Source organism: Ptiloglossa arizonensis, chromosome 12, assembly GCF_051014685.1.
Source record: "Ptiloglossa arizonensis isolate GNS036 chromosome 12, iyPtiAriz1_principal, whole genome shotgun sequence".
Lineage (NCBI taxonomy): Eukaryota > Metazoa > Arthropoda > Insecta > Hymenoptera > Colletidae > Ptiloglossa > Ptiloglossa arizonensis.
Window position 1 is genome coordinate 9,423,128 of NC_135059.1, and position 23,470 is coordinate 9,446,597.

At 36.9% G+C, this 23,470-nt stretch overlaps 1 protein-coding gene across 1 annotated transcript in view; it reads right to left on the minus strand.

Moving 5' to 3' along the window:
• The window catches only part of Ache-2 (acetylcholinesterase 2), a 256,587-nt gene that overhangs the window by 10,529 nt on the left and 222,588 nt on the right, over positions 1-23,470 (minus strand). The window contains exons 4-5 of the mRNA XM_076324138.1: positions 5,149-5,312; positions 1,366-1,523 (exon numbers count right to left, since the gene is read on the minus strand). Coding sequence (XP_076180253.1) covers positions 1,366-1,523; positions 5,149-5,312 — 322 coding nt within the window. The remainder of the gene's footprint in view (positions 1-1,365; positions 1,524-5,148; positions 5,313-23,470) is intronic.

The window sequence follows — 23,470 nt, forward strand, 5'->3', positions numbered from 1 at the left end:
CAAAACGTTTACGAACAAATGAACTGTGGTTGCTTAAGTTACGTATCTGATTATTTTACTTTTAACAAGTGTACCAATGCTTTTCATGTATCAATGTCATATTTAGCAATTGTCTTAAGATTTCTGAACGACGATGTACCCAAATGTAATCTTGACGTGATTGTTGCCAGTGCTAACGAAACATTTGCATTTACCGACACCGTTTCATTCACAATTGTTTTTATGAAAAGATGCGAATTGAAACGCGTCTGAAAAATTGAATCATCGATTGGGGATGGGGTACGTGGGAGGGGAAGGGGGTGGGGAAATTTTTCCAGAGAATACAAACGAAACGAGGAAGAGGAAACGCTGTTCGTTTCGACCAAACAATAGGATTAATCCGAAACGATCTCGAATAAACAAAAGCAGAGAATTATGCATGGGAATGCGAAACGAGTCCACGCGTACTGGAACGCGTCACGCCACAACACTGGTCGGGATAATGAAACACGGAAAGCTGGCGTGGAAAATCTCCCAGATATCGATCGGAGCGGCTTGAATTATTTATCGAAACTCTGATTCGTAGTTACGAGAGATAATTGTAAGACGAAGCATCGAGCTTGCCTGCTTTTCCGAAAGGAGAACTCTTCGAGATGTTCGACAAAGAAATAAAAAACAAGTGTACCGAGAGTCGGAAGCAACTTCACGCGTGACGATAAACATACTCGAAGTAGACGAAGTTCGTAGCGTAGACTCGATGGCGCAGCGCTAGTGTGTTTCCTTTCCACGCGGACGACCGGGTTTCGAATCCCCGCCGTTCCGTTTGGTGGAAACTTTGGCACTGGACGAATTTTTCTCTCGCGCATTTTTTCCAACAATTTTCCTCGAATTTTAGAAAAGAAAATTTTAATTAGCACTCGAAGAAATATTAAAGATGACAAAAATATTATACAAACTTTGAAAATTATAAAATGTGCTCTCGCAAAAAAACAAACTGCTCTTTCAAAATCTTTTCTACGGTTGGCTTTTTAAGATTCAGGGAAGGTATGTAACTCAAAAGATTCAAACAGGAGAAAATTTCTAAACCACCAAAAGGGTGAAGGAAAATGAAAAGACTTGCCAGGAAAATGAAAGAAAATTAAAAATGTATAAAAAAGATAGCAACGAACCACGAGAAATGGACACACGGAAATGGTGTAAAAGTTAGCTTAGAATAATTAACAGAAGAAAAGGGGAGGAACATAGGAGCAAAAGGGGGGGAGGGAGCAACGGGGAAGCTTGCTTGCTGCTCTGCTCTCTCTCTCCTTCCATAACTAACGAAAAACAGAGAGAGAGAGAAATTTCGGGACGGTAAAACGCTGTTGAATTTAGCGTCCGCTGCGTTACCTGGCATTCCCTTCAACCTTGGTAGAAATTCGTTCCAAAAGGCACACGACGTAGTACGTGGACCTTTGCCTAGGCCGGTCTTCTCTGCGTCAAAAATATAGTACTGCGGTTGATCCCTCGAATATGGCGGCCAGTCAGAAGACTCCTCGGTCGGCTTCCTGTAAAAATAAATTCATGTCATAACAGGAAATGTGTTAGGTACGTCGTCGTGTATCATCTACTTAGGAGGTAGAGAAAGTTATAGTTAGAGATTGTGTGGATGTTTTTTAGGGCACCACCAACATTTTGTGGTTTTCTAGAGATGGTAAATTATTAGATATTGAAATTCTAATAATTTACTTAAAAAAATAATTTCCTTTTTTTGTAAAATTTTGCTACTTTGCGATCATTTCAATAATGTTCCCACGTCAATTTTTTGTTGTTCACATGTCCTTGGCCATAATTATATTCATAAATACACAAGATTATGCTACTTTTTTTTTTGTTTCCGACCAATAAAATTTAAAAAGCAAGGAGCGCTTGTTTTTCTTTTACTGAGGCATTTCGGAGACACGTTTCTTTCGATAAGGTTTTCTTAGAAATAATTATTTTTCAGAAATAAATTATATATTTTCTTGAAATATGTATAAATAGATAGTACTGGTTACAAAATTCACAATGAAACGCTTTATTTTTGCGTTCTAGAAGTAGAGAAACGTCGAATTCGTACCGGTGCTGTTGATTATCCAGTAGTAATTCGAGTCGGTGGAAAAAATGGTTTCATAGATAATTAATTTAAGTTACATGTACACGTCGCGAGCATCGCCAGTTAACCAGCCTCGTTTAATGTTGATAACAATCTGCGCCTGGTTAACAAATTGAACCGTCCACTCGGTCGGAGTGGTATATTAATTATTGAAGAGCACGGCACGTCTGTCTTTCATGACGGACGCAAAGTACCTGTCAAATATTTGCGCAGTAAATTTCCATTCGTCGATCAGTCACCGAGAGACCGATCTTTTTTTGTTAATTACTGCGATTTGAAAAAAGTCATCGTGGAATCGCGCGAGCTTTTCGACGAACGAAAATCAAATTAGAACGATGGAAACGATACGATCTATATAGGGTACCTTTAAATATTTATTATTTGAAATAATTATTGATAAGTAATACAATTGGGGTACAATATAAACGTAATAAAATTCTTCCATCGTTATTTATTGCGCGACTAAAGTTTGATTAGTTAAAAAACGATGATATTTCTAATTTGTTTGAAACAACCCGATTCTTGTCATAGAACAATAACCTGATACTTGTAACAAAAGTTATGGCAAGATTTTTGTAGGTAGATATTGTACGTCCATTAAAACAGCACAGGTTAACCAGCAGGAAGATAAAAAATCGCGATAATTAATTTCCGATAATGAATACCTTGAAAAAATTAATAAACTTCCTACTGCTGAATAGAAGCTTTCGAATAAGCAGCTAATCATAGAGGAAAAGAAATTGCTGTTGGCTGATAGATGATATCCAGCCGACATATGACGTATCGAGCTCTTTGTATCGGCTTCGATAAATAATTCCTCACTTTCCGTGTAACCCGGATTGAAAACCCTTGTGGAACGTATTCCACGCCGGATCGTTAATGTTTAATTGTTGTGGCCAACTACAACGAACCTTTGTTCGGAATTAATCCACCAGTTGACTTCTCGTTGGTAGTCTAGCTACGCTAATGAGTATAGGAATAATTTTTGCAGAATTATTAATTGTCCTCGGATATAATAGAATTTTTGTGCCACTTTTGGAACCGAAGAACGTCCTTGTCGGTGTCCTTGTCTATTTTTAGTAAGATTTAAGAAATTTTTGGTTCTTCGCGCTAAGAAATCTCGATTTTCAGCAGAAAAGAACATTGCAAGAAGTTTCAACGAATGGTAATTTTTCGATCGAAACGTTACCCACTTTAAGAATTAAACGGTCCGAGATTCTTCCACTCCGCGTAAAATGCAAGTTTCAAAATTCTTCTTGACGAACTTCAAACGCTTTTAAAACGACTTCCCTCTGTGCAAGTCAAATTTCTTGCCCGGATCTCCTCCACCCTCCCCCTCACCCTTGAGTTAGGTCCTCGTCCCTTCAGCGAAATTCTTACGGTTTCTTATTAACCGGATTCTATTTCAAACGAGGTCAGACTAGAATACGAAATGCAATAATTCCCAACAACCACCGTTGGAAGACGGATTTAAATAACCAAGGAAGAATCAACCGCTGCCAGACAATTGAGTGAACTTTCGGAAAATGTCGAAACGTCGCTAAATTTAATATTAATCGAATGATTTAAATATATGTACAGAGTGAGCGTTCCATTTAACTGGAGCACTCGGAATCTCTCGATTCGAAATGGGAAACCGTCACGACGTGCGAAATTTCTCAAAATCAACTTTTCGGAATTTTTAAGGTCACTGTACGTTCTTTCGATCCGAATTGTATGGTGTTTTTTTTTTTTTTTAATGTAATGGTGTTTGAGAACCATGACCTTCGAAGGACCTTGAGTACGAAAAATTCAGAAACGCACTTCTCTAAGCAGTTTCTCCAAATTGCGATTCGTGAACAATTGTTTCACGCACGATCGAAAAATCGACAAATTTGGTTTCACTTCTACTTTCATTCTGCTACAGTTTACTATTGTACACGAATGGAATCTTATTTAAATTTTAATTTGTATCCGTCTGTGGAATAATTCTCGTTTTCGTGGTTCAGTTTACCTCGGGTTGTCTTGTCTCGTTGAACGAAGCTTATAGGTTAGATTCTCTGTCGTGCGATTGGCTGGACCGTGGATTCTCGGCTCTCCTACGTCTCATTGTTATTGTAGCGCCATCTAGCGTTTCAAGAGCGTAATAACTGGAAGCTCGTCGAGAAATGGAAAGGGGATTTGCGTCCCCTCGAACGACAGAAATGTATGCAACCCGGTGTACGGTGATAGTTCTTAAAATAATGTCTCGGTTCGACCGAAATGCGTGCAACGTAAACATCGTGGATCGATAATTTCATTTCGTTGAAAGCTAAATCGATCCTCCCCCTAATATTCTGTGTACTCGACGTCGTTGGGAACCTCTCTCGCGTAACAAGGTAGTACCTGAATCAAATTGGTCTCGAAAGAAAATTGTCTCCACTTCGGTCAATAATCTACGACGAATTGGGTCGTACGTAATTTCGTATTGGTTTAATTCGATCAAAATTTTAGCCCGTTAAACAAATATTTTCTCCCGTTGAAAGTATACTTTCTGTCATAAGGAACGTTTCAATTTCACGATTCTGGTACAGGTAAATGAAAAACCAAGATTCCCGACTACTTATCGGTCATCCAGTTCGATCGTGGCTCGATCCTTACATTTGTATCTTTTTCTATATATTTGTTTCACCTCTTTTCTGTCCCTTTTCAATCTTTTCGTACGTACGCGTGTCTTTTCTTTCGCATCTGTTCGCACAAATGGGTTCTCGAGCTTGTAAATGAATTATTATTATTATTACTATTATTATCACTCGTTCATCGCGACAGTGACGCAATTCGAAAGACCGTAACTCCCGATTTACGTAACACAAGTTGGTGAACGATTGGAGTTCGCGAGTTGCGTCCCTCCGAGTTGCATCCCTCCGAGTTGTGTCCCTCCCCGAGTTGCGTCTCTCCGAGTTGCGTCCCTTCGAGTTACAGGAAACGAGTTTTTTTCGTTTCACGATTAGGCGGTCGGGTATTCGTGGTAGTAATAACGTATTAAATTGACTCGATCTCGGCAACGGTTGGGAACTTACCCCAAGTAGGCGAACTTCGAGAATAACACTATCATCTTGAGGGACAGGTCCCGTTCATTGTCGCTGTACACCAAGGTCGAATTCAGGGGATGCCCAAACACGTACTCCACCTCGTCACCGTGCATCACGCCCATCCACTCGCCCCACAAGTTGGTGCTCGTTCTCTGAAACACGGTTCACGTCGGTTATGCTTGCGTTAAACGCTCGTTCAAATATATTCTCGGACTGTCGCCATGCATCACCCCTATCCACTGACCCCATAGATCGGTGCTACCACCCTCTGACATGCTATCGCGTTGCTATTAACCGCCTGCTACTACCGGCAGTTTGTCAATTTTGATTTGATCCGTGTCGCTACGTTGCAGTAGCGTGCCACGGAAAAATGAATTTCATCGACAGGTAGTTACTGTCAGTTGCATTCAGACCAACAGAATCTTGGATAAAAAAACACGCGTATACACAGACACACACAGGCACAATGAATCTGTTTCAAATTAGAAACGACACTTCCTATTTCATCTCTTTGCAGGTTTAATTTTCTCGTATCTCCAGCGGTAAATAAATGTTTACCTTTACATGTAAAAATAAGGGAAACTTTGTCGTTAGAGAATGACGTTACACGGAATGGTGGAATAAAAATAACAAAATGTGCAGGACTATCTTTCAGGTTTGCCATCGTTCGCCCGCGAAAGCGGCCATTGTTTCGTTTGAATTGCTTATGTTCTCTCGGGGCTTGTTATTAAGCTATTAACTTTTAATTGTCCCGACGGCACTCAACTTTTTAACCCCAGTTGTCGTTTGTCTTTCAGAACAACGATGAATTCACCTTTAAGAGTAATTTCACTTAAATACGGAAATACAATAGCGGGATTACACGTTTCTGGATTATCAAGCGTTCCAAGACTAGGCAATTCTTTCGAGTGATCGTCTCCTGCGTAGAGCGAGCAATCAAAGAAACATGTTTATTTTATCTTTCTCGGTTAGTTCCTTGCGAGGAATTATTTTCAGATCAATTGAACCGCGATTTACGAGAACGTTAATTTCGTAACTTGAGAGTAATTGAAGAATTTTGTTAACTTTACAAATTTAAAAGAAATAAAATTGTTATACTTAAGCTCAAAAATTAATACTTTTCAACTATACGAATATCAAAGCAATAAAATTATTCCGTATACTTAATTTCAAAAATTAATATTTTTCAATCATACATATTTCAAAGAAATAAAATTCATCGATACACTTAATATTTTTCCTCAATCATTTTTCCAATTTGAATAAATTTTACACAGTGCTTACTCCATGTGAGTAATTCGAAAAACTGTTGGGAATAATTTTCCGTCGACATCAGGTTGATCGCAACAACCGAAAAACGTAACAAATTGATCCAGACAATTTTGTATCTCTATCGGTTGCGATTAGTCTTGAAATTTAACTTCACTTTCGTGCAAGAACAGGGTAGAATCTTCCGGATCCATTTAACCGGACGATACACTTCCAAGGAATGGACGACTGGGTCGATTCAATGGAAACGCAATACTTATTACGACCCGGGGCACGCTCGCGGCGCACCCAGGTGTCTACTAGAAGCTGAAATTATTCAAATATAGTGGCTGCGCCGAAGAACGCAGTCTTTAGAGGATCAACGAAGCGTCAGCAACCCATAGAGTCCAACGAGTCTTTCTGCCTCGGGATAAAACTCTCGTTATGGTTATCGCCGGGATCCTGTTTCTCTGTGTTGGTTTAAGAAAATTGTGGCCCGGTATAGGCGGAAATTGAACGTCTGTCCCCGCGAATCTACCAGCTCGTCGATGCACACCAGAAGTTACTCGCTATCTTCCTGCCTTTTGTTGTGAAAATTTGAATAATTCCTTAGCCACTCGGCTTCACACGACCTATGCTAATGCTTTCGGTGCCGTGAAGCCACGGTGGAATTCACACAGTTAACGATACGTAGGCACCTCGATCGTGTTCCAACAATGAAACCACCTTTCCTAGAAGCGACTGTCTCGTATTATCTCGGAAAAATGCAATCTCGTCGATTAAAATTTTCCATCGAACACTTGCCATTGACCAATCAACCCTCTTTCGATTAATTTCCAATTTTTGAGATTAAGTATATCGAATAATTTTATTTCTTTGAAATTTGTATACTTGAAAAGTATCAATTCTTGAGCTTAAGTATAACAATTTTATTTCTTTGAAATTTGTATAATTGAGAAGTATCAATTCTTGAGCTTAAGTATAACAATTTTATTTCTTTGAAATTTGTATAATTGAGAAGTATTAATTTTGGAGCTTAAGTATAACAATTTTATTTCTTTGAAATTTGTATAATTGAGAAGTATTAATTTTTGAGCTTAAGTACAACAATTTTATTTCTTTGAAATTTGTATAGTTGAGAAGTATTAATTTTGGAGCTTAAGTATAACAATTTTATTTCTTTGAAATTTGTATAGTTGAGAAGTATTAATTTTTGGGCTTAAGTATAACAATTTTATTTCTTTGAAATTCTTATAGTTGAAAAGTATCAATTTTTGAGCTTAAGAATATTGAATAATTTTATTTTTTTGAAATATGTATAGTTGAGAAGTATTAATTTTTGAGCTTAAGTATAACAATTTTATTTCTTTGAAATTTGTATAGTTGAGAAGTATTAATTCTTGAGCTTAAGTACAACAATGTTATTTCTTTGAAATTTGTATAGTTGAGAAGTATTAATTTTTGAGCTTAAGTATAACAATTTTATTTCTTTGAAATTTGTATAGTAAACAAAATTCTTCAATTACTCTCAAGTTATGAAATTAACGTTCTCGTAAATAATCTCTCGAAATAATCTCGAGGAAGGGTATTCACGTGTTAGAAATATTCCGAAATTTTTTATTTTACAAATAGGTAAGCTATCGTTCAACATGGACACACTGATATGTAATAATATTGTATTGGGTTGTTCGGAGAGTCATTTCGTTTTTTTTTCTTTTGGTGAGAATGAAATACGATTTTTTTTTAGAGTGTATAAATATTCGATTAAATTGTATATTCTCCATTTTGGAGAACGACTTTCCGAACCACCGAATATAATAATATCCGGCAGTTCCTCTGGTCGTCTCGTTTATTCTTGTTCCTCTGCCACGTGTCGATATTTCATTTCGCGTGTTTGTGTCATCGGATATTAATGTCGTTTGATGGTGACATTGTCGTATTGTCACGACACGAGAAAAGTTCATGGCTTGAACTTAAACGACTCATCGAATGAGACCCAATTCGATTTTAATCCTTGCGCGATGACGTCTAGGTCACTAGAGATCCGAGAGACGAATGATTCATTTGTAATGTTACCACGACTAACAGAAATTTTTTACAACGACACGTCATTCACAGCCTTGGTCCCTTGCCAAATTACACGACCGATGTTTGAATATTCTTGGCAGACGTTTCGAAAAAATAACACGCTTCGATCGTGTTGCTCGTTGTCGTTGAATCGTAATGGCGTTCAATTTGTCGTTAATTCAACCGATCGTGTAATCGATTGTTCGAACACGTGTTGTGCCGACTGATCGAAACAAAATAGAAAATCAGATCGAGGAACCGTCTTCCCTTGACAAGGAAACGAATGGAAAAATGTTGACTACGTTAAAAATACGATACAAATCTGTTTATTTGACATTCAATACTTGGATGTAGGTCGTGACATGATATTGGAAAATTATACTGCACTTCTATGACGTTCGACGATATCTTTCGAGTTCTGAGCTATTCTTGAACGTCGTAATAGTGATTAATAATCATATGTATCAAAATTTGTGATACTTTAGATTATAGTTCTTATAGAGTATAATCCCTATATCTGTATAGTTTTTATAGAGTATAATCCCTATATCTGTATAGTTCTTATAGAGTATAATCCCTATATCTGTGTAGTTGTTATAGAGTATAATCCCTATATCTGTATAGTTCTTATAGAGTATAATCTCTATAGACTGTAGTTTCTATAGGCTATAATCTCTATAGGCTGTAATCTCTGTAGACTATAATCCCTATATCTGTATAGTTCTTATAGAGTATAATCTCTATAGAGTGTAGTTTCTATAGGCTATAATCTCTATAGGCTGTAATCTCTGTAGACTATAATCCCTATAGAGTATAGTTTCTATAGGCTATAATCTATATAGACTGTAGTTTCTATAGGCTATAAACTCTATAGGCTGTAATCTCTGTAGACTATAATCCCTAGAGAGTATAGTTTCTATAGGCTATAATCTATATAGACTGTAGTTTCTATAGGCTATAAACTCTATAGGCTGTAATCTCTGTAGACTATAATCCCTATAGAGTATAGTTTCTATAGGCTATAATCCCTATGGACTATAGCCTCTATAAATTATACTTTCTATAAACTGTAATGCGTATAGAATATAATCTCTATAGACTATAGTCTCTATGAACTATAATTTCTATAAACTATAAATTCTATAGACTATTAACCCTACAATATAATTTCTATAGACTATAATCCCTACAATATAATTTCTATAGACTATAATCCCTACAATATAATTTCTATAGACAATAATCCCTATAGATTACAGAAAATTTTATGTACACTCGAAATGACGTACACCTGTCATAACGAATGGGTTAATTGCACCATTCTGATTCGGAACGCGTCACGATATTTGTTCTATCGGTCGACTCTTGAAATTTTTCCTATTTGTTGAAAAACAGTAGAGTTTTTGTTGGACAATAATGGCAGTTTCGTTATTTGCCGAGAACGGGACACACTCGATAAGGGTGGGCAAATACTGCAACAGAAATGCGACGTTATTTAAATCCTAGTATTTGCAATCGCCAGCGTAAACTTCCTGTGTTTACGGATCTTCACGGACGATATACGACCGTGTTACTTCACCGATTTTTTTTATAATCGGACCGCGATACGATAAAATCGCGCGACGAAAAGAGAGAATTCACCTCGACGCGTCCCGACGTTTTCTGTATTGCAAAAAAAAGAAAAAAGAAAAAAGAAAAACGTCTCGATTCACCAACGAACAACCGTGTACCGGGACGTAGAATTTCCATTGGGCTTTCGTCGTTATGAAATAAATCGTCTTCTGAATTGGCCCGGACTTAAGACAGTCACCGAAGTTGCTCAGCTCCGAGCATCGGAGCCAATCAAGAAGCTTTTGTGCTGGAATTCAATTACTGATCGATGCTTCCGGCGTTGACCTTTTCGAGGAATAATAACCCGCCAAGATCGAACTAATTAAAATCCTTCGACTCGGCATTCACAGGTGCTTGTCGCTACTTCTATTTCCGATTTAATTCTATACGGCCTGTTCAAGATGAACGTGACCGGCATAATTATTTCTCGGATCGAAAGTGCGAAGAATTCTACACCAGTGTCGAATAAATCAACGAAAATCGGACCACGAACGTGTAACAATTTTCATGAATTCAATTTCATAAATTCAAATAAGTGTGTCTTGATCACATTGATCTTGATCGAGGTTGTTTCATTCGCGTTGAGTAAACTTTTATTCGTATTATTCTTTTGTATCGTTCACTCGTATTGTTTGTTCACATTCTTTACGTAAATTTATTCGTTTACATTCAAGCCTCGTACAACAGCTGATAATATTCGTGAAAATATATGTATCTTATTATCGTGAAAAGCGTAAAAAATAACCGACTTTCGTTTAATATTCCTTAGAGTCCTGGGACATTTGTGACCTATTTTTTAAGTAAAATTCCTTATCAGTGTCAGACGTGAATCTGACGCGGTGATCCCTGTTCTTTTTAAGCTCACGATATAGTTTAGGAGATTGTTCATCTTTCTTCCGCTCGCGGCACAATTTCGAGGAGAAAATCCAACACTTGACAGTAATCCAAAATAATTTTATCAATCATTTTAATCTCTATGGAAATTAAGAAATTTTCATCCAAGGATTACATTATATTACATAATTCCAAGGATTGTACGATCTTGCTATTAAATATATTTACCACCGTAATTTATCATTCTTTAAGTCTCGTATTATTCACAGTTCTTTGATTTTCTAAATAAATTTCTGTTTCTTTGATGCTAGAAATTCGGAAAATTCCATTTACGAGGTAATAAGATAGTCTTAAGAAACAACAAATGTGTTTACAATCTTGCACAAGATAGTGCAAATCTCTTCGCGTTATTAAAATGAGTACATTATACCTCGATGAAGAAAAAAGACATTAGTATACTTGTAGTTGTACCGTGTAGTGCACTTCTAACTTTGATTCGCCAATGATAAATTTTAAACGATAAATATCACCTTTATTTCATAATAACCGTTAATAATACCCAGGATATCTATCGGTTATTTCAAGCCTATCAATATTTCCATAATTTTCGAATAACGTCCCAGGAAATAATAGGCTGAAATATTATTTCAAACGGTCGCCACTTATTTTCATTTCACCTGGCTCGGGCTCCGGCCTGCACCGTGGTAAACTGCATCACGGTGCAACGTGCAACGTTGGTTAAGAATCACTGCTGTGTGTAATCCAGCCGCAGCTATCTTGCTAACGGGATTCAAACAAAAGTTACGCCGGTCATTCTCTTACTTGACAGATTGTAAATTGCGGAAGAAATCCTCTTTAAGTTTTTATACCGTACCGTGACGGTTACAAAAAAAAAGAAAAAAAGAAAATAACAACCCAACCGCGTCGAAAGAACGTGGCAAGGATCGCGAAGGACGAGCGCAAGCGGTGCAACGAAACTCGATACGGGCCAGTTAATTTAATCTTCTTGAATATCGTTTCGCTGTGACGTAAAATTTGGAAGTGTGAGAGAGAAATAGAGAAAGTGAGAAAGTGAGAAGGAAGAGATGGACGTGGAAACAGTCGTTTGTAGTATTTCGGCGTGGGTCGCCTTATCATCGGGGCCATTTATTGATTCAGCTCATTCCGGGTATTCTTAAACTCGGCTCGGATCCGTCGGAAATAACTGGGAGCTTTTGCATAATATCGCTTCGCATCGAATTTATAAAAAGGACGAGCCGTTGAAAAGCAGCGGGATCGAATCGGTTGCCCCGAAACCGGAGCAACCTCGGTTAAATTTATTTCAATCAAACTCGAGGTCGGACGAAATTATCGCTGATCCGTAATTGGCACGAATGGGGGAGCATTTCGTAAAAATATAGCCGGGTAATCTGTGGCGATCGGTTGAAAGAAAATGGGCGTAGGGAACGCGTGACGTCGACAAATGTATAACAATGGAACATCATTTACTGGTACTTACAAAAGTGAAGCTCCTCGTCGATCGTGAGAGCAAACTCTGAGAACGTGGATTTGTTTCTTTCTTTTTTTTTTTTAATTTGAATTTGAATTTAGATTGTATAAATTTTAAATAAACCCGAGTGCTAACCGCTTATTGTTTCAATGCGTAAGTAAACATTCTCTTATGCGAACACTTTTGTTTCTTAATCGGTTCACGTGGCGGAGAATATTTCTTTACCTACATGTTTGATATCGTTTGATATTGTTTGATATCGTTTGATATCGTTTGATATCGTTTGATATTGTTTGATATCGTTTGATATTGTTTGATATTATAGTTTACGGGCCAGTCGACAGTATCAAATCGGTATTATTCCCATCACTGTTGTTCTATTATGTAAAAATTCTCTTATACCAACACTTTCGTCTCCCAATTTGTTCATACGACGAAGATTCTACTCTAATGAACTTTTACAAGAACGAAGATACGACGAACATTCTACTCTAATGGACTTTCACAAAAACGAAGATACGATAGTGCTTCTCATTCGGAATACTGAACCTAACCATCCATGATTTCAGCTATAGCTATTTTAGCTATTTTTTAAAAGGAAGATTCAAATTGACATCTCCACTGATATAGATTTTATAGAAGATTTTTACACGAAAAGAAAATGTTTAAATACAATTTCCAGTAACTTTTGTTACATACTTTTGTAGGAATAGTACGAGGTCGAAACGTTCGGTTGGCAATATATTTCAAACAAATAGACCAAAAAGTGTTTCGTTATTCCATGCTCACATTTCAACTATCTCTTCGTTCGTTGCATCCGTACTAAATCTTCCACGAACACATGCTGTTATCGCGCATTTGAAAAGGGCCGCACACAATCTTTAAAAATAAATGTACCCTCGGTCTCTTCTGTACAATTCCGAGTATTTCGCTCCCTATTCTCTATCGTTTGTAACCGTTTAAACATACCATTCAATGTGTAAGTAAACATTCTCTTATGTGAACACTTTTGTTTCTTAATCGGTTCACGTGGCGGAGAATTTTTCTTTACCTATATGTTTGATATCGTTTGATATAATTTGATATCGTTTGATATCGTTTGATATTGTTTGATATTGTAGTTTACGGGCCGGTTGACAGTATCGAATCGGTATTATTCCCATCACTGTTGTTCTATTATGTAAAATAATAGAAATATTATGTAAAATAAAACAGTGAACCTTAATCGAGTCTGTTGATCTTTCTCCACTTTTTTTTTCTCTGTAAAAGCAACTGGCGAGCAAGATACCGTATACTCCACGATCGGTGGTCACACAACTACCCATTTTGAAAAGAATTTTCTAGGATTATCCTATCACTATACTGCAAACTTCATTCCAATCGCTTGAGCCGCTTTCACGTGACGTGGTAACAAACAGACGGATTGAACTGTGTTTCACTCATCTCGGTTACTATCGATTCTATCGAAAACTTCTATGGAACGAAAAAGCTTTCAAATTTAATTTGTAACAATTTTTGGTCGTGTGCGTTTTTCTGCAAAACCTATTCCATGCACTTCGAGGTACATTGCAATCGCTCGACCGGTTTTTCCGCGACACGGTATCGAACGGACACGACTATATTTATATTTATATATGTACACGTAGATATCGATTCAATGGTAAAAGATAAATTCTTATACGACCCATCCAGGCACCTAAGAGAGATACGTTTCGTATTAAAAATCTTTTCTGATTAGATATTTGCATGTCGTGTCTATGGACATGCTAACCTGTCGTTACAAGATAGTTGAAGTGCGGTTTGACACGGATTCCGAAGGTCTTTGGGAAATTTCTTGAAAATGTTGCATCGGTGGAAAAGTTCTGTCGTAGTTTTATAAAAATATTAACATCGAAAGGGATCGACGAAGGGTATCGAAAGTACGGTAGAATATTCGTTGTGTGAACTAATTAGAAGATAAAAGTGTTCACGTAATGGACTAACAAGTTTATTTAATACTCGAGAAAAAATCAAATGAAATGTGTGTAATTCGTTTTTGTAGATAACTTTATAAGAAATAGAAAAGAAACAATATTGGTCGGTCCTTCTTTATTTTAACGAAATTAAAGAAATGAAATCTATGGATTCCAAATTTTGTTGACAATGATCTCGCAAAAGATAATGATATAATTAAAGTTACGACAATTTTTAATTTCTATTAATCTTTTTGAATTTGGCTTTTAAGTGTGGCTTATGGTTGTATTGTACGGTATAAAATAAATAAAATTTACACACACAACGTGTGTATGTTTATTAAACTAAAGAGCGAGTTCCTAATTGCTTAAATTTATTACCATTATTAAATATACCTTCATTAATATTGATTATATATGTATTGAATAAATATTATATGAAAATTAAAATCAAATTAAAATTATTATCTTAAAGTTAAATATACGTTTAATATAATGTACATTTATCTTTAATTTAATTTCAATTTTCATATAATATTTATTCAATGTATATGCTTAATATTAATATACATTTAACGATGATAATATACTCAAAGAATTAGAAATACATAATAAATATACACATACACACATACACAGATGTAAATAATTTATTCAAAAATAACCTATTCCACAGTTAGGTCACTGGAATATTCATATAATATTTTTTCAATGTATATATTTAATATTAATATATATTTAATATTAATATACATTTAACGATGATAATATACTCAAAGAATTAGAAATACATAATAAATATACACACATACACACACAGATATAAGTAATTTATTCAAAAATAACCTCTTCCACAGTTAAATCATTGGAATATTTCCCATGAAACCTACTTTGCTCACTGAAGTTTTCTAACTGTATCACTGGAGTGATTCGCGAGTCTTGTTATATATTTGCTTCACAGCGATTCGATTTATTCTATTACCGATCCGGTACAGTGATCTCTACGTATATTCTTGTTACGCGCGTAACATGATGCATTGACCACAGTTCTAAGAACGATGGATTGCGTTGCTTCTAATTCGATTACATGGCACTTGGCTGCCGTGCCCCATAGTCGGATCCCGTAATTCCAGATCGATTTAACCCTTTGCGGACGGAACGGTTCTATAGCCAAGTTACTGTGGCGATGCTTGTTTGAAAATGTTCGTTCACGTTCCTCACTGCACACTGCATCAAGCATTGGCACTACGAGGTATGAAATTCTGGACATGTGTAAACGTATACTTGAACCATCAACGAGACACGTTCACTCGTTTCTTGATTTTTCATTGGAAATTTCAATTATTAATATTGAATCACGTGTAACGATAAATCGTACATATTTGAACGATAATAATTTTCTTTCGTGCTTAAATCATGTCCAAGAGTAGGGAAAGGCAACATGGACGAAATAGAAGAAGTAAGGGGTGTTCCTATTGCATTGTAGTTAGGTATAACGTTACAATTTACATCTGGTGTGCTAATTGTAGTCAGGTATTCCGTTATATAATAAAAGCTTACACCTGGTGTACCAATTGTAGTTAGAAATATTTTTGTATCTTACATTCAGTATATTAATACAAAAGGTGTAACTGTTACTTCTCTCACTCTCTTCATTCTGTCTTCTTTCGTTTCTTGTGTATGGAATTCATTTTATTTTTTTTGCTACGTTCATCATGAGCCTACAAAGATATCCAAATGTTTACAAGGTACAATACATTAGTAAATTTATGGTATTATTTCTTCAATTTCAAAATAGTTTGAAAAATCTACTAACACAGCGAATAAAGTTATCACTTTTCTGAATTAGCACATTTGTAGAAATCAATCAAATATAAGGAATATTTAACAACAGTTATGGAGAGTTTTCAGGTAGTTGTATCTTTCAGTATAGTTTTGGTTATACCAAAATTAAAAATATACGCATATTCTATATCGTTTTACAGATTATATTGACAAATTTATGAAGATTGGAAACAGTGCAATTGCACAAAACAAGTATAAAAACTGAAAACTCTTTAACGTATTGTCTAAACTGTTTAAACTTGTTTACTTCACAAAACTGTTTGGTACTGTTTGAATTCAATATTTAAAAGTACTTAATTTTTCTTCAAACAACATTCTTCTCACCAATTTTCGAAATATCGAGGAAACTGTATTTCTCACCCCCAAATCTCAGAACTGATTTCAACCCCTAAACACGAACAATGGCAGATAAAAAGAAACACGTGTGAAATATTTTTCCAAGAACTCTATTATACGTAAATTTCATTCAAATTGGTAATTCAAATTTTGGTGATGTCCCTCGTGAAGCAAATTTCCATTAATTAAATCTGAACGAGATACAAACTCATTTTATAATCTTCTTTTACCATTACCTTCTCTGTAAAGCTTTCTTAACTTACAGTCGATTTATTAAACGACCGGAGCAAACGTGTCCAACGTATTATTATTATTTTCTGAGTAATTCAGCGTTAATTTTCAATTTCTTTCGAATCGTGGATATTCTCGAGGTTGTAACACCAATATTTGCAAAGGAGAGCCGGTCTCGGGTTTTGCGAGTACACCGATGTAGCTCTTTATTTGCTCACAGACATCGTTGAAACTTGTCTACGTCCCATTGAATCATTCACCTTCAATTAAGAACACCTCGGGATTCCAGAGGGAAATGCAATTCAGTTTACAACTTTCGAATAAGTTGGCTCCGTGTTTAATTCGCGGTCGACGCGAAATAGATTAATTTTACACATCGCGCGTGGCGTATTGTTTAACTTTCCCCTACGAGTTTGATAATAATGTGTACGAACGTGTGGACGTTTCGTGTCACGTTCGCTCGACGAAACGTTCTCACCGAATGAATTAATTTTGCTACGACAGGACAGTTTTTTTTTTTTATAATTGAAAAGGGAAAATCGATCGAAATCGCGATAAAATACAGGGATGATTTGAAAATGCACGTTCGTACATCGGGAGATGAATTTTTAAACAGTAAAATAAATAAAAGAATGCACAGGAATGTACGTTTTTATCAAGTTTAATAATAAAAGGAGAATATAAGTTTAATAATAAAAGGAGGATAAGGAGAAGCATTTCGTTTTCCAAAATGGAGAATATATAATTTAGTAAAGTGTTTATACATTCTAAAGGAATCGTGTTTCATTTTCAGTGAAAAAATGAAACGACTATTGGATAAGAATCCAATTGTTTACTTTTCGAGTTGTGGATGAACATTTAAAGTGTCTGCTTTGGGTGACGAAATATCCTCGATAATACCGGAACTTCGAGACTCTGCATATCTTCAAGAAAGATGGAAAAAGATTGTGGAGGATCAAGAAAGTTTATTGAAAATCTCCGTGACGTTGAGAAACGATTGTTTAACTTTCACACCGAGTTTGATAATAATGTGTGCGAACGCATCACGTTTACTCGGGGAACTAATATCACCGCGACACGGCACTCTTTCTCGATCGAGAATGGCAAATCGAAAATCAATCGAAGTTCTTAAACGGTGACAAAATATAGTGGCTCGATAGTACCGGAAGATAACCTCTTTGGGAACTTCGAGACTCTGTATCTCTCATCGAGCAAGAAAGAAAAAGATTGTAGAAGATCAAGAAAGTTTGTTCAAAATCTTCGAGTCGTTGGGAAACGATTGTCAAACTTGGGTTAATAATGCATGCGAACACGCGAATAAAACGTTTTTACCGTTAAGTTAATTTCCTTATGATTTTTTTTTGCACAAAAAAGAAATCGATTAAAAATTAAACGAATTTTTTAAAGGGTGAAAAAATATAGATAACCTTTTAAGAGTATTCGAAACTTTGCATCTGTTCGAGGAAGACAGAAAAAGATTGTGGAAGATCAAGAAAGTTTATTTAATATTTTTGAGACGTTGAGAAACGATTGTCAAACTTTCACTTCAAGTGGGATAATAATGCATGCCAACATACGAATAAAATGTTTTTACCGTTAAGTTAATTTCCTTATGATCTTCTTTTTTACACAAAAAAGGAATCGATCGAAAATTAAACGAATTTTTTAAAGGGTGAAAAAATATAGATACCTCTATAATACCAGAAGATAACCTTTTAAGAGTATTCTAAACTTTGCATCTCTTCAAGGGAGACAAAAAAAGATTGTGGAAGATCAAGAAAGTTTATTTAATATTTTTGAGACGTTGAGAAACGATTGTTTAACTTTCCCTCCAAGTTTGATAATAACGTATGGGAACCTATCACGTTTACTTGAACGAATTAATTACGTTACGACACGGTATTCTTTCTCGATCGAAAAAGACAAATCGAGAATCAATCGATGTTCTTAAAGGGTAGGAAAATATAGTGGCTCGATAATACCGGAAGATAATCTCTTGGGGAACTTCGAGACTTCCACGTTCGTTGAAGCAAGCGAAAGAAAGGAACAGGAGAGGAAGAAGAATAAGAAAGTTCATTCAAAATCTCCGAGAGAAACGAATCTTGAGATACGATTCGAACTGTTCAGCGGGGAAAGATAGTCGAGAACCAACTGGATTTATCAACCCTCATCCCCTATCCGTTAAAGAAGCATCGCGTTTTCAATTGACCGCATTCCAGCGCGTTAAATAAATTCCCCCGACGTTTCGTAAATGATCGTCCCGCCAAGTTTTAAGCTGCGTCTGAAAAAGTTGGATTACTCGCGACCATCCCCACCCGGGAACTCCTCACAAAGGGGAAAGTTCGCGAACATCCTTCCGTGGAACTTGATGCGGGAGAACGTTCAAGTTGAAAGTGCGATTTTTCCCCAGCAGCGCAAACGAACGTGGAACATCGTTATTTATCGTTCACAGCTTCCGAAACAGCTTGCCCCCCCTCCGATACGATTTACCGGATATCGCGTTTCGTTTTCTAACGTTGGACGCAGTTCGAATCGAGCGATCTTCAGCAATTAGGTTGACAATGGGAATCCATAGGCGTGGAAATTGCTTTTAGGTTAGAATTTGGTATAATTTCGAATATTTCATCGAAATTGGCTTTTGTTCTTGAGAAATTTCACTTTAAAGTTTGATTGTAAATATAGGGAATATGGAGCTGACAATGAGAATCCATAGGCGTGGAAATTGCTTTTAGGTTAGAATTTGGTATAATTTCTAATATTTCATCGAAATTGGCTTTTGTTCTTGAGAAATTTCACTTTAAAGTTTGATTGTAAATATATCCAATATGGGTCTGACAATGAGAATCCATAGGCGTAGAAATTGCGAATTACAGAATAACCGAAAGAGGTTAAGTTTGTCCAGCGGAACGATATACGTTCCGAATTCCATGACGTTCCGAATTTCTGCGGCAACAAACCGAACCGCGTTTTATTTACCCAGATTCGTTCACCAAGACGGAGCAAAACGTCGAATCCCGCGAAAAGGTGCAATTCTGCTGAAATTAACCCGGTTCTCGTCCCCCCGGCTCTCCTTTCCCACCCTTCGTCAAGGACGACCCACTGAATGCAACATTTAATCGCGTACAACCGGGACACTCGGCATCCAGGCTAAGTAACATCTTTCCCGGTGAGTTTCTTTCAAACCGTTTTTCGCGTTTTCCAACGACCACGGGAAATATTCTCAACGATCCCAGCATCCTTGGTTACCTCGGTGCATCTTTTTTTTCTTCTTTTCTTTTTTTCTTCTTCTTCTTCTTCATCCCCCGTTTTGATGCTGAACGAATGGCCCTCGTTCGTTCGCACGGCGAAAAATCGTGAAACGCGATCCAACTCGGTCGATAATGAATCTCGCGGGTAAGACACGCGAGAAAAAGCATCGTGAAAGGATCACCCGCCACGGTGAGAATTTGAAAGCGAACGGGGTGAAAAGAAGCTTTCAAACCTACCGCCAGAGAGACCCTAACCGTGGACCAGCTGCGAGGATGAATCTCGTTTCTACTAATTCCTATGGCCAATCGGCCGCTCTCGGACGATTCGGTCCTTAATGAATCGACGAAACGGCCGGACTTTATTCACGCTCCCAATTATTTTTTCAACGAAGGGGTGGGAGAGAGGAAAAAAAAAACGTTGGATTCGAGGGTCCCGGGGACGGTCGATGATCAGATAAATTGGAGCGCCTGTGGCTTTGTTACGTCGACCGGATTCAATTAAAAGCCGAGACCAAGTCGGCGACCAGTTATCCTTGGAGAAGGATTGAAATTGTTCGAGGACGGCGATGCACGCCATTGTTCACCGGTTGCAACATTTTTACGTCCAACGGAGAATTACTTTAACGTTTTATTATAAATACAGGTAACATGGGGCTGACAATGGGAATCCATAGGCGTGGAAATTGCTTTTAGGTTGGAATTTGATATAATTTCTAATATTTCATCGAAATTGGCTTTTGTTCTTGAGAAATTTCACTTTAAAGTTCTCCAACGGAGAATTTCTGTCTCGCGATACCTCCTACCAGACGAAATCTTATCTGTACAGGGTGATTCGATACTTACGATTGAAGAAATTCACATGGACGACGCAAATCCACCGATCGCAATCCCTGGGGACGGAATCATTCTTTTGATTAATTTTCATACGCGATTTTTATCGATAAACAGTCTCTCGGGTAGTGCGACTACCCTATGGTTCGTCTGTGTATCGTTACTGGGTCGTTCGATAAGTTTTGTCGTTCGATGAAACGATAATATCGATAGAATCGAGAACGAACGAGATATCGAGCCGATCGTTCCTACATTAACGCGTAACAAAGTAGCAGCGGTGTATTTTCTCTTACGAATGATTGTTCACGGAAGTGTTTGCCGTACAATTTAAAATGAAAAAGCTCGTGACGTCAAAAAACACTAAGGTGCATTTCGTTCTGTAAGAAAATACCTATCTTGGACCACGTCGAGTAATTCGGCTGGTGTCTAAATCGGTAACTGTAAGTAGTGCCAGCTGGTAATATGTCAGACGCCTAATAACTAGGGCAAGTAGCAAACGGTATAACTCAGCCATGTATCAGATATCGCTGACATTTCTACAACGTATCTATTTTCGGCTGGTGAGCTCCAATAATGCGAGAAGTCTCGTAAACAGTCGATACGTCGTCGAATTTATTTTCATTAAAATATTGAAATTCGTACGCACGTCTTTCTCGTACCTTTATCTCGAGCCGTGTGACAACGCACGAATACGAAACATCCTTTTTATAGCTTTATTTACGACCACGTGTGACAACATGACAACGCAAAACATCGAGTTTAAACGAATTTATCGTTCAGTGAAATTACAAACGATTTACGTTCGCCTCCGTTTCTCCTTCTTTTCGGTAACGTTGACGAGTAAATGCTCAAAGGGGACTCCGATAAAGAGAAACGGAACGTTGTTTCGTATAAAATACCATTTACATCGTTACAAAGTTTATGCCGAATAAATTCCGCGTTCTCGTGTACCGACGAGGTGGGAAGGGCTACCTATCCCCCGAACAAACATATTATTTTTCCTAACGAGCAATCGCGACTGATGTTTGTGCAATTTAAAATAAATTTACACTTTCCGCGCGTAGTTTTATTTGCCCGTGGCGCAAAAATCCAGATACAACAATAATGGCGCGAGAGGACGGCAAGTAACGCGGAGAATTTTCAATCGCTGTCCAATTTCTGCCGGACGGAAAAATGTGTGCGGTCTGACGTTAATAGAGTTTACCGTGGAAAATTGCCAAGTTAATTAAGAGACACCGTTCGATACACGTTTATTAAGCCAACGTAACGAAATTCCAACCGTCTATCGAGTTCCGTTGGGCATTATCGATCGTCATATCATTACGCTCGCCCCTGGGCTTCTCTGGACGATCCTAACACTCACCCCTCCGACTCGTTGCCTTTGTAATTTTAAGGATCGTTAAAATTAACGACGTTTACCGAACACGGAAGACTGCCATAATGACAGTAGCACGTTCACAGTTTCTTCTTTTCACGAGGAAAGCTTCTCCTTTAACCAGCTGGAAATTTCACCGGAACAGTCCTATAATCGCATCAGTTTTTTTTTTTTTTTGCTTCTTCCTTTCGGAAGAAGCTATTGTTTCGCAGCTGATTCCTTCCACGGGAGAGTTTCGCGTGTGTATATTATCTCGAAGTTTTCGCCGACGATTTCTGATAATACCAATGCGATGAAACGAAACTCCACGTCGTACTCGTTACGCCGATAACGTATCAATACACGAGCACTGCGTTCAGAATCGTCGAGGCATCGAATGGGTACCGAAATAAGTTACAATTGATATCGACAACGTGTACCGTTGGTTATGAAATAAGTGATTTCGTAGAATGCACAATTTATGTATGCAATAACGTTTCTCGTAATATGATTATTAACAAATAGTGCGGGTTGGTATTTATCGTATCGAAATTTAAAGGTTCGAGATCATTGGACACGTAATAAGTACACGTGGTAAATATTTTGTTCGTAACGATTGATAAGTAGGACACCATGAAAATTTATACTTTCCATAGAAAACGAAACAATGGGACTTTAAAATGAAATTTCACAAGAACAAAAGCCAATTTCGATGAAGGGTATGACACGCTTATCACACTGCGTGTACATTACAAATTATACGAAATTCTAACCTAAATGCAATTTCCACGCCTATGGATTCTCATTGTCAGCTCTATATTGGCTATATTTATAATCAAACTTTAAAGTGAAATTTCTCAAGAACAAAAGCCAATTTCGATGAAATATTAGAAATTATACCAAATTCTAACCTAAAAGCAATTTCCACGCCTATGGATTCTCATTGTCAGCTCTATATTGGCTATATTTAGAATCAAACTTTAAAGTGAAATTTCCCAAGAAAAAAAGCCATTTTCGATGAAATATTACAAGTTATACCAAATTCTAACCTAAAAGCAATTTCCACGCCTATGGATTTTTATTATCAGGCCCATATTGGATATATTTATAATCAAACTTTAAAGTGAAATTTCTCAAGAACAAAAGCCAATTTCGATGAAATATTACAAATTATACCAAATTCTAACCTAAAAGAAATTTCCACGCCTATGGATTCTCATTATCAGCTCCATATTGGCAATATTTACAATCAAACTTTAAAGTG